Consider the following 16,796-nt stretch of genomic DNA (forward strand, 5'->3'; position numbering starts at 1 on the left):
CCCTCTAGCAAGGCATGAACATTAAGACGGTTGGGAACTTCCTGGAGGCTGCAGACTAGAAGGACATTTCATTGTATCTACTTTCCCTTCAGGAAGCTAAGTAACTGATAGAAAGGCTTGGTTCTTGGAAAGTGCTAAGACATTGGGAAACTGAGGGAGACTTAAGTCTTGCAGGATTGTGGTGTCTATAGGTGAACTATTTCTTTGCCCTTTAGGGCAGCCGGGAGTGCCTGAGGAATGTCACGTCCACCCCATGGTGGGGGGTGGGGGTGGGGTGTCAGTTCCGGCTTTGTCCTCAGCTAGCCTTCTCTTGCCTCCTCAGTAAAGGTCCCTCCTGTTCACAGAGGTTCAAGCAGTTCTCGCTGTTGCCACCTAGTGGACATATGGATGAACACATTCAGGTCATGTCTGTGACTCCCTGAGCTGAGCGGCCCTGAGAGGTTGGTTCCTTCCTGCGAGGAGAGGGCCCCAAAAGGATGGACCCGGAGCAAGCAGACAAGTGTGGCCCGGCCGACGCCCCTCTGCTGGCCTGGAAGCAGGACCCGGTTGCTCTACTTAGAAGCTGAGTTCTAGAGCAAGAGGGGCTGGAGTGGCTGGGGTGTGTCCCGGGACGGGGTCTGGATGAGGGGTGTTCCAGGACGGGGGTGGGGGGGGTGGGGGGGGCAGGGCTGCTTGTGGAGGGAGGATCCATGAGGGCGGTATGGACAGGCTCTTCCGTGCTCCATGGGTCCCGCCCAGGTAGCCTGATGGCCTCACTGCTGGCTTGTCTTCCTCGTGATTTCAGGGTTCATCTCTAGTCTCCGGGGACCCTCCTTTCCCGAGCAAGGCTCCACGGAAAGAAAGAGAGTATAGCTAGAGGACCCTGCAGCCAATACTCCCAACAGTGGGACTAGCGTGTGTTCCAGAAATTGTGCTTTTAGGAAACAGCCCTAAAGCACAAGAGATTTACGGCACATTGTACTCTTCACTTTAAGGAGGAGACTCAAAGAATTGGAGAGGTCTCAGTTGTTGGGCAGGTGGTGCTGCTGAGTAAATGATGTGTAGCTCCTGAAAATGCAGAAGGGGACAGGAGAGGAGTAGCAGTGCCTGTCCACTGTGGGGACCTCAGGCCGAACAAGAGCCCAGCTGTGGAACCCTCCCTGCCCCACCCTGTCCCCCACACAGGCAAACCCCCTCCCCCGCTCTCACTCACCCATACACTCCGAGGGAAAGGACTGGAAGAGGGACGCCATGTGTTATGGGCTATCATGGTAGAAGGTAGAAGGAATGTGTCTTCCTTTCTTCATATTTACATCACTCTTTTGCTACCAAAACGTAATCTGGCTGAAACCTTAGAGAACTTTTAAATTACCTGATATGTTTGTAATAAAGAGGAAGATTTAATATGCAGTCTTAATATTTTTATAACATGCACATTAGGATCATTGAAACCTGGCCTATCCAGGAAGATGAAAGATTTTGAAGGTGTCTCCTGGACCCAGAGATTTCTGGCTCCTGGGTCACACTTACAAAAGGGAAGCCTATCCCAGATCATGAAAACATTTCATTTTGGGGCTTCACATGCGCAGTATTGTATCAGCAATATTCCTTTGTAGTAAAATGGGTTTTTTTTTGTTTCTGTTTTTGTGTTTCTGTGTTTGTTTGTTTTTTAAGAGAAAAAAACCTGAAAAAAAAATGAATCACTCATAGGTTACGTAGCTAGATACAAAAAGGCCACACTGCCTGATCCCACACACATGAAAACCCAGAAGAAGTAACTCACAGAGGCGGAGACGAGAGGGGAGCCGTGGCTACAGGGACTGGGCTGAGGGAATGAGCAGTATCTGACGAGTGGCACGGGAGTGTCTGGGAGGGAAATATTGTAGAAGGACAGGTTGTGAAACACTGTGTACCTAATGACACCTGGAGGTACAATTTAAAAGGATCAGAGTAAAATTCCATGAAAACTCAATTTATCCTTTATTTATAGACCAGAACGTATTAAGCTATGAAATAGGTGCATGAACAACGCAAAAATTAGAAACACTGGAATGACAGGGGAGGGGAAGCCATCCTTTGGGGATTCAGCGAGCAGGAACGGCTGCTCCGGGGCCGGGGCCGAGGCCGGATGCTCCACTGAGAGAGGTGGTAGGCGGCGCCCTTCGGCAAGCCCGATAACTGGTGCTGTAGCCTGCTTGGACTCTGGGGCTGCCAAAGGTGCAGGTGGCTCTTGTAGCTGCTGACAGGGAGTCAGAGCTCTGTGTATATCCTCCGCTGGCTCTGACAAGGCAAGTGACATCAGGGGCCCTTCAGGGACCTCCATAGTTAGTGCCGCAGCGTGCGCGGGCACCGGGGCTGCCAAAGGTGCAGGTGGGTCTTCAAGCTCCTGACAGGGAGTCAGAGCGCTGAGTATATCCTGCCGTGGCTCTGAAATGGGAGCTGTCATCACGCGCTCTTCAGGGACCTCCATGGCTGGTGCCGGAGCCTGCTCAGGCTCCCGCGCTGTCAAAGGTGCAGGTGACTCTTCTTGCACCTGAGAGAGGGTCAGCGCCCTGAGTATATCCTCTGTTGGCTCTGATATGGGACGTGGCCTAAGGGGCTCCTCAGGGACCTCCGTAGCTGGTGCTGCAGGCTGCTCGGGTTCTGGTGCTGCCAAGGGCGGAGGTGGCTCTTGGAGCTCCTGACAGGGAGTCAGAGCAGTGAGTATGTCCTGCGCCGGCTCCGACAGGGCAGGTGGCATCAGGGGCCCTTCAGGGACCTCCATAGTTGGTGCTGCAGCGTGTGTGGGCGCCGTGGCTGCAAAAAGTGCAGGTCGGTCTTCAAGCTCTTCACAGGGAGTCAGAGCTGTGAGTATATCATCCGTTGGCTGTGACATGAGACGTGGCCTACAGGGCTCTTCAGGGACCTCCGAAGGTGGTGCTGCAGGCTGCTCGGGCTCCGGCGCAGCCAAGGCCGGAGGTGGCTCTTGGAGCTGCTGACAGGGGGTCAGAGCTCTGTGTACATCCTCCGGTGGCTCAGACATGGCAAGCGGCATCAGGGGCCCTTCAGGGACCTCCAGAGCTAGTGCTGCAGCGTGCGCGGGCGCCGGGGCTGCAAAAGGTGCAGGTGACTCTTCTAGCTCCCGACAGAGAGTCCGAGTTGTGAGTATAGCCTCCGCTGGCTCTGACATGTCACGTGGCCAAAGGGGCTCTTCAGGGACCTGCATAGCTAGGACTGGAGCCAGCTCGGGCTCCGGGGCTGCCAAGGGCGCAGGTGGCTCTTGGAGCTTCTGACAGGGAGTCAGAGCTGTTTGCATCTCCTGCGCCGTCTTCGACAGGGCAGGTGGCATCAGGGGCCTTTCAGGGACCTCCATAGCTGGAGCTGGAGCCTGCTCGGGCTCTGGGGCTGCCATAGATGCCAGTGGCTCTTGCAGCTCCTGACCGTTCGTCAGAGCTGTGAGTGTATCCTCCGCTTCCTCTGACACGGCAAGTGGCATCGGGGGCCCTTCAGGGACCTCCACAGTTGGTGCTGCAGCGTGCGTGGGCGCCGGGGCTGCGAAAAGTGCCGGTCGGTCTTCAAGCTCCTGACAGGGAGTCAGAGCTGGGAGTATATCATCTGTGGGCTGTGACATGAGACGTGGCCCAAGGGGCTCTTCAGGGACCTCCGAAGCTGGTGCTGCAGGCTGCTCGGGCTCCGGTGCTGCCAAGGGCGGAGGTGGCTCTTGGAGCTCCTGACAGGGAGTCAGAGCAGTGAGCATGTCCTGCGCCGGCTCCGACAGGGCAGGTGGCATCAGGGGCCCTTCAGGGACCTCCATAGTTAGTGTTGCAGCATGCGCGGGCGCTCGGGCTGCGAAAGGTGCAGGTGGGTCTTCAAGATCCTGACATGGTGTCAGAGCTTTGAGTATATCCTGCCGTGGCCCTGAAATGGGAGCTGTCATCACGCGCTCTTCAGCGACCTCCATGGCTGGTGCCGGAGCCTGCTCAGGCTCCCGCACTGTCAAAGGTGCAGGTGACTCTTCTTGCGCCTGAGAGAGGGTCAGAGCCCTGAGTATATCCTCTGTTGGCTCTGATATGGGACGTGGCCTAAGGGGCTCTTCAGGGACCTCCGAAGGTGGTGCTGCAGCGTGTGTGGGCGCCGTGGCTGCAAAAAGTGCAGGTCGGTCTTCAAGCTCTTCACAGGGAGTCAGAGCTGTGAGTATATCCTCTGTTGGCTGTGACATGGGACGTGGCCTAAGGGGCTCTTCAGGGACCTCCGAAGGTGGTGCTGCAGGCTGCTCGGGCTCCGGCGCTGCCAAGGCCGGACGTGGCTCCTGGAGCTCCTGAGAGGGAGTCAGAGCAGTGAGTATGTCCTGCGCCGTCTCCGACAGGGCAGGTGGCATCAGGGTCCCCTCAGGGACCTCCATAGGTAGTGCTGGAGCCTGCTCGGGCTCCAGGCTTTCCAAAGGTGCAGGTGACTCTTGTAGCTCCCGACAGAGAGTCAGAGCTGTGAGTATATCCTGCCGTGGCTCTGACGTGGGAGGTGTCATCTCGGGCTCTTCAGGGACCTCCATGGCTGGTGCCGGAGCCTGCTCAGATTCCCGCACTGTCAAAGGTGCAGGTGACCTTTCTAGCACCTGACAGAGAGTCAGAGCTGTGAGTATACCCTCCGCTGGGTCTGACATGTCACGTGGCCTGAGGGGCTCTTGAGGGACCTCCATAGCTAGGACTGCAGCCTGCTCGGGCTCCGGGGCTGCCAAGGGCGCAGGTGGCTCTTGGAGCTTCTGACAGCGAGTCAGAGCTGTTTGCATCTCCTGCGCCGTCTTCGACAGGGCAGGTGGCATCAGGGGCCTTTCAGGGACCTCCATAGCTGGAGCTGGAGCCTGCTCGGGCTCTGGGGCTGCCATAGATGCCAGTGGCTCTTGCAGCTCCTGACCGTTCGTCAGAGCTGTGAGTGTATCCTCCGCTTCCTCTGACATGGCAAGTGGCATCGGGGGCCCTTCAGGGACCTCCACAGTTGGTGCTGCAGCGTGCGTGGGCGCCGGGGCTGCGAAAAGTGCCGGTCGGTCTTCAAGCTCCTGACAGGGAGTCAGAGCTGGGAGTATATCATCTGTGGGCTGTGACATGAGACGTGGCCCAAGGGGCTCTTCAGGGACCTCCGAAGCTGGTGCTGCAGGCTGCTCGGGCTCCGGTGCTGCCAAGGGCGGAGGTGGCTCTTGGAGCTCCTGACAGGGAGTCAGAGCAGTGAGCATGTCCTGCGCCGGCTCCGACAGGGCAGGTGGCATCAGGGGCCCTTCAGGGACCTCCATAGTTAGTGTTGCAGCATGCGCGGGCGCTCGGGCTGCGAAAGGTGCAGGTGGGTCTTCAAGATCCTGACATGGTGTCAGAGCTTTGAGTATATCCTGCCGTGGCCCTGAAATGGGAGCTGTCATCACGCGCTCTTCAGCGACCTCCATGGCTGGTGCCGGAGCCTGCTCAGGCTCCTGCACTGTCAAAGGTGCAGGTGACTCTTCTTGCACCTGAGAGAGGGTCAGAGCCCTGAGTATATCCTCTGTTGGCTCTGATAGGGGACGTGGCCTAAGGGGCTCTTCAGGGACCTCCGAAGGTGGTGCTGCAGCGTGTGTGGGCGCCGTGGCTGCAAAAAGTGCAGGTCGGTCTTCAAGCTCTTCACAGGGAGTCAGAGCTGTGAGTATATCCTCTGTTGGCTGTGACATGGGACGTGGCCTAAGGGGCTCTTCAGGGACCTCCGAAGGTGGTGCTGCAGGCTGCTCGGGCTCCGGCGCTGCCAAGGCCGGACGTGGCTCCTGGAGCTCCTGAGAGGGAGTCAGAGCAGTGAGTATGTCCTGCACCGTCTCCGACAGGGCAGGTGGCATCAGGGTCCCCTCAGGGACCTCCATAGGTAGTGCTGGAGCCTGCTCGGGCTCCAGGCTTTCCAAAGGTGCAGGTGACTCTTGTAGCTCCCGACAGAGAGTCCGAGCTGTGAGTATATCCTGCCGTGGCTCTGAAATGGCAGGTGTCATCACGGGCTCTTCAGGGACCTCCATGGCTGGTGCCGGAGCCTGCTCAGATTCCCGCACTGTCAAAGGTGCAGGTGACCTTTCTAGCACCTGACAGAGAGTCAGAGCTGTGAGTATATCCTCCGCTGGGTCTGACATGTCACGTGGCCTGAGGGGCTCTTGAGGGACCTCCATAGCTAGGACTGCAGCCTGCTCGGGCTCCGGGGCTGCCAAGGGCGCAGGTGGCTCTTGGAGCTTCCGACAGGGAGTCAGAGCTGTGAGTATGTCCTGCGCCGGCTCCGACAGGGCAGGTGGCATCAGGGGCCCTTCAGGGACCTCCATAGCTGGAGCAGAGGCCTGCTCGGGCTCTGGGGCTGCCATAGATGCCGGTGGCTCTTGCAGCTCATGACCGTTCGTCAGAGCTGTGAGTGTATCCTCCGCTTCCTCTGACACGGCAAGTGGCATAAGGGACCCTTCAGGGACCTCCAGAGCTAGTGCTGCAGCGTGCGTGGGCGCTGGGGCTGCGAAAGGTGCAGGTGGGTCTTCAAGCTCCTGATAGGGAGTCAGAGCTGTGAGTGTATCCTCTGTTGGCTGTGACATGGGACGCGGCCTAAGGGGCTCTTCAGGGACCTCCGAAGGTGGTGCTGCAGGCTGCTCGGGCTCCGGCGCTGCCAAGGCCGGGCGTGGCTCCTGGAGCTCCTGAGAGGGAGTCAGAGCAGTGAGTATGTCCTGCGCCGTCTCCGACAGGGCAGGTGGCATCAGGGTCCCCTCAGGGACCTCCATAGGTAGTGCTGGAGCCTGCTCGGGCTCCAGGCTTTCCAAAGGTGCAGGTGACTCTTGTAGCTCCCGACAGAGAGTCAGAGCTGTGAGTATATCCTGCCGTGGCTCTGACGTGGGAGGTGTCATCTCGGGCTCTTCAGGGACCTCCGTGGCTGGTGCTGGGGCCTGCTGAGGCTCCTGGCTTTCCAAGGGTGCAGGTGACTCTTGGACGTCCTCACGGTGGATCAGAGCTCTGACCACCAGCTGCACTGGGCCCGACACGACAGATGACGTCCCTGCTCTTTTGAGTTGCTGAGCTCCAGCAGCAGTGATGGGATTTTCCAGCTCAGGCTCTGAAGCTGCATCAGGCACCACAGTGGGAGCTGGGACTAGCTTTCGGCGCGGTTGCGGATCTCGCTGTGGGGCTGCTGCTGTCGCTCCAAGAAGAGAAAGTATGGTCATCATGATTGTCTTTCCATGTCCCTTCCAAATGAAGGCAACTTTGCCCACCACTCAGTATTGTCTAAGAACCCGTCCCTGGGTGGTCTCCCCAAACTGTAGCCCATGGGGACAGTGATCTGAGACCACTCCTTGCTCCCAGCCACACTGCAGTCTGTGGAGGCTTGCTCTGTGTGGCCCACTCTCTCCCCTCCACAGGCCTCCATCAGTCACCCCCAGTCCTCCTCACCCCCAGCCTCCGGCTCAGCGGGCTCGAGGTGTCGCAGCCGAGAGAGGAGGAGCCAGGCACGTTGCTCCAGGTCTGAGCCTGGCACGAGGAACCCTACGTATGCCAGTAGTGTCTTTAGGCAGGGAAATTCTGGGGGCTGGAAGAAATCTTCAGGGTAGTGGTCCAGCCAGGTGCCCAGGATGGAGGAGATGACCCTGGGGACAGACAGGTGGGCAGAGGAGTCAGAGGACAGGGCACCTCCCACGCGGATGCCCCAGGGAGCCCCTGTCGGAACCTGGGCCCCTGGGTCCCCGGCTCCTGGCTGTCAGAGCCCATTCCTACTCCATGTCCACCTGTGATGTGGCAGAGCTGCCTGAGGCAGGCCTGGTCACTGAGGAGGGGCTGGCCCAAAGCCTCTGTGAGTGGGAGTCCTTGACCCCTGGTGTGACCATTTCTGTCCTCCAAGCGGAAGCTGGACACCCTGCTCAGTCTCCCTGCCCACTTGCCGCGTGACTTGCACTGCATGTGGGCAGGGAGGGGTGGCGTGTCTGGCGTGGTCATTGCTGTGACTATCCAATCAAGGAGGGAACTAAGGGACTCTGTCCCATCCCTGGCCTTCCCAGGACCCTCCCGATACCTCCCACTTCCCCTCCCGTGCCTACGTGCTGCCTCGTTCAGTAGGTGCCAGGAGAGGGTGTCCTTGCGTGGACACTAATCTCCCACTGGCTGGGGGACGTCCAGTCCCCGAGCCCTCCCTGGGTCTCCTGAGTACCTGCTGAGCACCCAGTGTCGACGTTCCACCAGATGTGTGGAAGCCACGCCCTTTGTTCTGGGTCCCAGGATTAGGGTAGAGACAGGGCTGAGAGGCGGCGGGGATGGGGAATGACTCTGTTAGGGGCTGAGGCTGCCCTCCAGCCCGCTCTGCTCTCCCACAGTGCCCACACCCCACCCAGGGCTCTCCAGGCCCCCTTTCCTCTTCTGCAGAAGCAGCCCTCAGACCTGGACCCTCTCACAGGAATGGCAGATGTGTGGGATGAGGGTCCAGCAGCCCCCAGATCACAGTCCCCTCGCTGCCCTCTCGAAGAAGGAAGGGCCCTGTGCATTAGCCAAAGCTCACTCACGTGCCCCGCTGCTCCTGGTCTCCGCCGATCTCGTCCCAGGAAGAGAGGACGCATCCGTAGCTAGAGGAGGCCGGAGGGGTGGTGGGGGGATCGCATGAAATGCCCTGTGAACCCTCCCTCTCATCATATCTAGTGTCCCTGTCTGACTGCCGACTAGAATGGAGCCCTGGGGTGCTCCCGGGTGCTGTCTGCTGTGTGCGTGGGATCACAGTCAGCGCCCAGGGAAGCGTCTGCAGGTCTGCACCTAGAAGGGCATCCATCCTTTATGCTCGATGAATGAAAGGGCCCCCACCAGCCCCATCCCAGAGAGCTGAGTGGGCCTGGGGCCCCCTGCTCATGCCCGGGCATGCCTGCTCTGGTCTCACCCAGGACACAGACCCCCAGATGGAGTGTCAGATGTCCTTTTCCAAGGGGAAAAGAGCCCAGCTCAAGACCGTGGTGACGGTGAGGGCTGAGGCAGAGGCTTCTTCATGGGGAGTGGGACGATGATCCACGAGCACGACCACAGCCCCCGTAGCGGACCTTTCCACAGGGCCAGGCGCCCAGGTGTCCTTACCCTCCAGGACCCCACTGAGTCCCTGTAATAACTCTGCCCCAGTCCGAGGAGCCCACTGAGGCTCCGCAAAGTTGGGTGGCATTCCCCAGACTCCCAGGCAGGAGGTGGGCAAATCCCACTGGGCTGTGGAGGGGCAGGGTGCTCACCTTGTCACCAGCTGGTCCAGCACCTCCTGGGTGGTAGCGTAAGCTCTGTATGTGGCCAGGAACATGGAGACGTAGCTGAGGTCTCCGTCTAGGAAGGCGGGCAGCAGGTGTTCTACTCGCTTCTTCAGCAGCTCTGCCCGTTGGGGCCGCACCACGCAGGTCCCATTGCTCTTCACGGTTGAGGCCTTTCTAGCCTGAGGTGGGACAGGGGAGACATGCGGTCTTCACTGCGGTCACCAGGAGGGTTGGGGGTTGGAGCCCAGAGCAAACCCCCAGGCTCTCGGTGACGTAGGCAAAGAGGTGGGACAGGAGGGCCCACAGTAGACAAAAGGAGCAAGGTGCCTGGCTGGTTCCGTGGGTTCAGGGTCCACCTCTTGGTTTCGGCTGAGCTCCTGATGCGCGCGTCCTGAGATCGAGTCCGTCGTCAGGCTTCGCACTTAGGGCAGGGTCTGCTTGAGGATCCTGTCTCTCCCTCTGTGTCTCCAACCCCCGTCTCTGTCTCTGTCTCTGTCTCTGTCTCTGTCTGTCTGTCTCTCAAACACATAACTCGTGCAATCTCTTTAGGGAAAAAGGAGAATGGCAACAATACGGGGATGTGAGGTGGGGGGTGTGTGAATGGACGTCGGTATCTCAGGTCAGATCGTTAGCTGAGTATTGACAGCCGCTCCCTGCACTAACGGCATCGTCCCTGTGATTTCTGACGATGTATGTGAGGCTTGAGACCACAGAGACTGTTTCATGGGTGGGGGTGCTCGGGATTTTAGGGCACGTAGGATGTTCCGTGCAGCGCTGTGAGTTGGCAACAGAAGGGAATCACATGAACGTCCTGCCTCTGTGAAGGGCTCAGTGGCTGCGGTAACTGATGGGCCTTCTGGAATGTTGTGCAGCACAAGGAGGCGCCTGCTCCGGACCCTGGAGGGGCCCCAGGGATGGGTTCCTTCACAACCAAAGGGCAGAGCAATAGGCATAGTACCATGAGCCCCAGGCCCCGTTGGGGAAAAGTCTCCCAGCTCAGCAGGATCTCGAGCAAGGGATGAGAGGTGGTTTAAGGTCGCTTTTCTGATATTCGTACAGATATGTGGATAGGGACTGTGCATGGGGCCAAGGCCGTTGGCAGGGCCCTGAGGGCAGGTTTGGGGAGGAGATGGGGATCCAGGTTCACATGGGAGCAGGAGTCCAGGAGGGAGCCCCGAGGAGCCCAGAGGCTGGTTTCTGGGATCTGGGTCCCTTTGTGCCGCATCGGTGCCCTGGGTGCTGGGTCCCTCCGGCACCTCCACTCACCCTGAGCCAGCGCTGGACTTTGTTGGCAGTAGGGGACTCCTTCCTGTCCTTTTGGGAGGTGGGGCAGGGGATCCCATCGTTCAGCTCCTGCCCTGTCTCCTGTGTGGAGCTCTGTAAAGACAGTGCCCGGCAGCCAGGCGGGAGGCCTCGGAGGTCTGTCTGGCTGCCTTTGCTGGTCCTCAGACCCAGGGGACTCCCTTGCAGACCCACCACACCCCAGGATGCACGCAGCTCCACCATGGAGAGAAAAGTGACACAGCTCGAGGGCCTTGGATTCACTCTGGCCCTGGTGAGAGGCACCTCAGGAATCCTCTTTCCACCCTGCCCACCGTGGCATCGGTGTGACCATGAAGGCATCCCCAGGGTATCCACTGCCCTGCAACCTCCTCCAGCCCAGGGCGGGACCTCCCCCACATACCCCTCTTTCCCTGAAACTGGGGGGATGGGGCTGCCCAGGGATGGCTCGGAGAGGTGGCCTGGCCTGGCCTGGCCTGGCCTGGCCTAGGCCGCTCGGTATTACCTTCCGGCACCTCCTGGCAAAGGCCCTGCGGCGTCGGGGGCGCGGGTTGAGCCAGTGTCTGCAGCAGGTGAAAAGTCCCTCAGCCCGGGGTTTCTGGAAGCCAGAGCCCCGGAAAATGGGCACGCAGCAAGAGAACATCTTTCGCTATCGAATGTCTCCGGCCAAGTGAGCCTGATACGGGACCGCACTAGAATGTGGGTGCCTGGTGACCGGGGTTCCAAGTTCTGTGGGGGTCGGTTATCAGGGAAGTGACTTCACTTCCTGGGATCCCCTCCCCGAGTGCACACCTGGACTAGCACCTACACAAACAGTGCTCTGGGCTGCCGACTGCTCATCCCCTTTCTGCGTGCCATGCCACATGCGTACCCAGTGACACCAACACAACCCTCTCCACAGGCCCTAGGGAAGGTCTGGGTGCAGCCAGGGCCCCAGCTTAGAAACACCCCGGGCTCTGACGCAAGTCTCCATCTTCCCTGTTGGGGACCCCGGAGAAGCCGTTGTGCCCGTCAGGGATGGTCTGTGTCTTGCCTGTGCGATAGGGATTTTTCCAGCGGACTTCTTGCGGAAGTCCACAGGCACAGGTGGGATACCATCTAAGAAATTGGGGGAGTGGTGTCCCACGTAGGGAATACCTGCCACCACATTTTCTTCCTTTCTCACCTTCTCTGAGTCTGTAGCTCCTCCGATGCCACCTGCAGTCCCTATTGTGTTGTGTGTGTATCTGTGCACATGTGTGGGCCCCAATACTCGTATTGTGCAGGCCCAGAAGATGAGAGTCCCACCTAGGGGTGGATGGGAAATAGCTTTCCCAGGTCTTAGGCTTTCTAATTTCCAAGGCAAACCCTGCAGAAGGCATTGGAGCCTTGGCTTAGAGGGGCTGAGCCCACCCTTACCCCTAGACGCTGCCAGTCGTGTGTCACGAGCCATCCCTCCTTTCCTCTGGGTGTCCTGCGGGCAGGGGTGCCGTCAGTGGGTTGCCCTGGCCTGGGCTCCTCCTCAGACGGGTACGTGCTGGGATGCCTCCTGCCTGGGATGTCGATGCTTCTTCTCACCCCCATACCATCTCCAGGTCTACAGCCAGTTCCAAAACACAACCTCTTCCCGAGCTCCCAGTGAGTTGCTAGGTTCAGCCACGGCCCCACCGTTGAGGACACTCGGACAGCTGGGTTCAGGCCTGGTTCTGCCTTCTTACCAGTCTGTGATTCTGGGCAAGGCACGGACCCTGCTGGGGTCTTCCCCTTGTTGCAGAGGCTGTCTCTTACGTAACTGATTTTCTTTCATTTGAAAGATTTTCTGTGTTGGTTTGAGAGACAGAGTGTGGGGGGTGGGGAGAATAGAGGGAGAGGGGAGACAGAATCTCAAGCCGACTCTGTGCTGAGTGTGATGCCCAATGCTGGTCTTGATCCCAAGACCCTGAGTTCGTGACCCGAGTCCAGATCACGAGTCGGAGGCGTAAGCAACTGAGCCACCCAGGCGCCCTGGCAAAAGAACACTTTCGATATATTTCCAGGCAATGCAGGGAAGTGACTAGTGCAAGGGGGAAGACAAACATGAGGGACTCTGCATTTCCCTAACTTACTGCCTAAAGAGATTTCATTTCTAGTCTACGGGTCAGGAATGTAGAACACAGGCGAAGCTCAGCCATTTCCATGAGTTGGAGACAGCAAGGTGGAAGTTTGGAGAAGTCAATATGGCTGTGGTTTACAGTACAGAATACTGAGGAGAGCTGCACAGAGAAAGAGGACCTCAGAAAGCCATCTAGGATCACTTTTGAGTTTTCATAGCATTCCGCAGTAGGGCACATGTGTGAGGAACGTAGGTGGTGTGGGGAAAATAATAGCGCAGGGGAAGCAGAGAGGAAAATGTCACTAGCCTTCACACACAATCAGGAAAAGTCTGTGCTACCGGCAGCAGGCAGAGTGGAAAACCTCGTAATTCGTGGGACATTGCAAAGAGAGCTCAGAATACCAACAGAACAGTAGCAAAATACATTGAAGACTACTGTGATACCACCTAACAAACCTTTGGAAAGCTAGTCTGGAAGGATAAAATAGTTTTCCAAGAACCTCCCCATCAGAACAATCCTCAAGGGTATGTGTAGAAATATAAGCCATAGTTAATATCTAACAATTAACATTCACGATAGCTGCCTTCCAACAAAAGATTACCAGGATGCAAAGAGGGAGAAAAGTTCACCTCGTACTGAGGAGAAAGATTAAACAATAGAAACCTACCCAGAAATGAAAAAGACGATGGAAGTATTGCCCATGGACATTCAAACCACCGTTAGAAAGAGGTTTTATATACGTAAGAATGTACACAAAGGATGAAGTGAAACAGAGATATAGAAAATATGAAAACAAGGAAAACCCAACTTCTGGAGCTGAACAGTAGCACGTCTAAGATGAAAAATGTAGTAGATGGCCTTTCCTTCACGTTAGACACTAAATAGCAGAGAGAGAGAGAGAGAGAGAGAGAGAGAGAGAGAGAGAGAGGGAGAGAACGTGAATGTATGATCATTGCAGTTGTCCAGAATAAAGCAGAGAAAAGGAAGGGTGCAAACCACGCCCTGCACACAAACACTAGAGTATGTGTGAGCTTTGTAGCAATTTCACGTGGCCTGGTAGATAAGAAATTGGCTGAGGTACAGAAAAAAACTGTTTGAAGAAGTAATGTCTGATTATTATCTGAATTGTATGAACCCTCTCCACCCAGAGATTCAAGAATTCAGGAATCCAGCCAACAAAACCCCCAAACATAAAGATCATGAAAAAAACCCTCCTTATCAACCTACATCCCGATAAAATTGCTTCAGACCAATGATAAAGAAAAAATCTAAAAAGCAGATGGAGATGAGTCCATTGCGTTACCTGTCACGTCCCTAATTCTGTAGATGGTCTCTGTTTCTTTCTGGTCTGTGGTACTCTTGGAGTGTCTCTTCACTTACAGGATCCCCCTTCCTTTTTCTTGCAGGGTGGTTTCGCGGCCAAATCCTTTGAGTTCCTTTCTGTCCTGGAAGCTCTTTATCTCTGCTCCTATTCGGAATGCCTCCTTGCTGGGTAAAGTATTCTTGGCTGCATGTTTTTCTCATTTAGTACCCTGACTCGATCACGCCAGCCCTTTCTGGGGTGCCAGCTCTCTGTGGATAGGTATGTGGCTAGAAGACCCTCTTGTCTCAAGCTGCTTTCAGGATTTTCTCTTTGTGTCTGAAATTGCAAACGTCACTGTATATGTTAGGGTGTTCCTCTATTCCTGTGGATTTGGGGAAGAGTCCTCTCTACCTCTTGGACTTGAATGCCCGTTTCCCTCCCAGATTGGGGAAGTTCTCAGCTACGATCTACACAGACAGATCTTCTGTCCCTCTGTGTCTTCTCCCTCGGGGCCAGAAGTAATTCCAATATTGTTTCCTTTTGTGGCATCACTGATTTTTCAATTCCTCCACCCATGGTCCATTCGTTGGCTTTCTCTCTTTTCCTCGGCTTCCTTCCTTTCCGTCAGCTTGTCTTTGGTGTCACTGACTCTGTCTTCTGCCTCATTGACCCTGGCCGTTAGAGCGTCCACATGCAATGTAGACTGCATCTCAGTTAGAGCCTTTGGAATTTGGGCCTGATTCGATTTCATTTCTGCACTCTGAGAGTCTCTCGTGTCATTTAGACTTTTTTTCAAGCCCAGCTAGCAACTCTGTAATTGTCATCCTGAGTTCCAGCTCTGACATCTTACTTAAAACCGTATGTATTAGATCAGTGGCAGAGAGGGTTACCTCTGGCTCTTTCTTTTGCCGTGAATCCCTCCCTCTTGTCACTTTCCCCGGAGAAGAATGGATGGGGGAGAGAGAGATTAGGATCTCACAGGGTGGACAAAACAGGGTGAGCCACTTCGTCCCGAATGTCTGTTGGTCTGTGTGTTGGAAGTCACTAAATCCCAAAATGGTAAAGAAAGCCAAACTCATATATACACAGAAATCAAATTGAATATAGCGACAGAAATCCAAAAATGAAGAATATGTGTATAAAATGTCAATGTAAAAAATGAAAGTTAAGAAAAGATTGAAAAATGAAGAGTCGCTAAAAGAAAAAGAAAAAGTAGTTGGAAAGGGAAAAAAGACAAAAAAAAAAAAAAAACGAAATGGAAAATGTTGAATGGAGAGAGAAATGAATGATGAGAAAAAGCCTCGAGCTCTAGGTGCTATTTTCCCCTAGCGCTGGAGTTTGGCCGTCCTCTTTGGTCTGTAAACTTGCTGTTCACTTGTTGTTTCACCTCGTATTCGGGGGGCAGGGGCCTAGTGCCCTGTTTCGCAGGTGTTTTTGCCTGGACGGGGATGCACTGCCCCTTGCCAGGGGGCCCGGTGGGGCTCAGGGTCAGCGGGTTGCTCTGTGTGCCTTGCGTTCCCAGAGGGCTTTCCCCGCCTCTTGAGAGGGTGAGAATAAAAACGGCCGCCCGCATCTGTAGGCGCGGAGGTGTGATGCTGTTGTGCGCCAAGTTGTGTAGACGTCTGCGGTGCTCCCCACACCAAAGCTCCTGAGGGAAGGCGGAGGGTCACAGCATTCCTGTCCTTTGCAGGGCTCCCAGACGGAGAGCTTCTGATCAAGTGGACTCCCCGTCAAGTGACTTGGTGCGAGGAGAGGGATCTCTCCCTTCTCCTCACTTGGGTCTCGAGCAGGAAGCGTAGGCACTGCTCTCACAACAACTGAACCGGAGGGTTATCGGGAATTGGGGCTGGCAGGGGCAGGGGGTCGCTGCTGGAGGAGCCTGAGGGGTGTGGAGGGGCTATGCCCAGTGCCAAAGCCGCCGGTTGAGGCTCTGTCCATCCTGCAGCTTCCATGAGCACCCAGTGTGCTTTGGAAATGAGGAGGTCGTGGAATATAGGTGAGGTTCAGTGGGGTGGAACCCGGAGCCGACGACCAGGAGAGAATTCTTGAGACGTCTTTGGTGCAAAACTGGTGGTTTATGACAGGACCCGTGGCAGAAAGAGCTGCTGCTCTGGCTTGTGAGGGGTGACTGATGATAAGACTATGGGGTTGGGGGAAGGGAAGGAAAAAGGGAGGTTGAGATAATACTTGCATATGCTAAAGAAGACTCTCAAGGTACAGAGGCCTTGCCATTGTCTAGGGAAGGTGGTTTTGCCCTCTAGCAAGGCATGAACATTAAGACGGTTGGGAACTTCCTGGAGGCTGCAGACTAGAAGGACATTTCATTGTATCTACTTTCCCTTCAGGAAGCTAAGTAACTGATAGAAAGGCTTGGTTCTTGGAAAGTGCTAAGACATTGGGAAACTGAGGGAGACTTAAGTCTTGCAGGATTGTGGTGTCTATAGGTGAACTATTTCTTTGCCCTTTAGGGCAGCCGGGAGTGCCTGAGGAATGTCACGTCCACCCCATGGTGGGGGGTGGGGGTGGGGTGTCAGTTCCGGCTTTGTCCTCAGCTAGCCTTCTCTTGCCTCCTCAGTAAAGGTCCCTCCTGTTCACAGAGGTTCAAGCAGTTCTCGCTGTTGCCACCTAGTGGACATATGGATGAACACATTCAGGTCATGTCTGTGACTCCCTGAGCTGAGCGGCCCTGAGAGGTTGGTTCCTTCCTGCGAGGAGAGGGCCCAAAAAGGATGGACCCGGAGCAAGCAGACAAGTGTGGCCCGGCCGACGCCCCTCTGCTGGCCTGGAAGCAGGACCCGGTTGCTCTACTTAGAAGCTGAGTTCTAGAGCAAGAGGGGCTGGAGTGGCTGGGGTGTGTCCCGGGACGGGGTCTGGATGAGGGGTGTTCCAGGACGGGGGTGGGGGGGGGTGGGGGGGCAGGGCTGCTTGTGGAGGGAGGATCCATGAG

At 56.3% G+C, this 16,796-nt stretch overlaps 1 protein-coding gene and 1 long non-coding RNA gene across 2 annotated transcripts in view; one reads left to right on the top strand and one right to left on the bottom strand.

The window, feature by feature from the left end:
• The window catches only part of LOC125282194 (uncharacterized), a 62,994-nt gene extending 47,005 nt beyond the window's left edge, over positions 1 to 15,989 (top strand). The window contains exon 6 of the long non-coding RNA XR_008957216.1: positions 13,953 to 15,989. This is a non-coding gene — a long non-coding RNA (uncharacterized LOC125282194). The remainder of the gene's footprint in view (positions 1 to 13,952) is intronic.
• LOC130542562 (proline-rich protein 36-like) lies at positions 1,936 to 11,801 on the bottom strand. The gene is made up of 4 exons (XM_057306430.1): positions 9,179 to 11,801; positions 8,477 to 8,536; positions 7,377 to 7,570; positions 1,936 to 7,119 (listed from the first exon to the last, which is right to left on the bottom strand). Exons 1-4 carry the CDS (start codon positions 9,241 to 9,243, stop codon positions 1,964 to 1,966), a joined length of 5,475 nt encoding a protein of 1,824 aa, XP_057162413.1. The 5' UTR covers positions 9,244 to 11,801; the 3' UTR covers positions 1,936 to 1,963.
• Positions 15,990 to 16,796: the final 807 nt, after the last annotated feature.

The sequence above is a fragment of the Ursus arctos genome, unplaced genomic scaffold, assembly GCF_023065955.2.
Source record: "Ursus arctos isolate Adak ecotype North America unplaced genomic scaffold, UrsArc2.0 scaffold_37, whole genome shotgun sequence".
Taxonomy (NCBI): Eukaryota; Metazoa; Chordata; class Mammalia; order Carnivora; family Ursidae; genus Ursus; species Ursus arctos.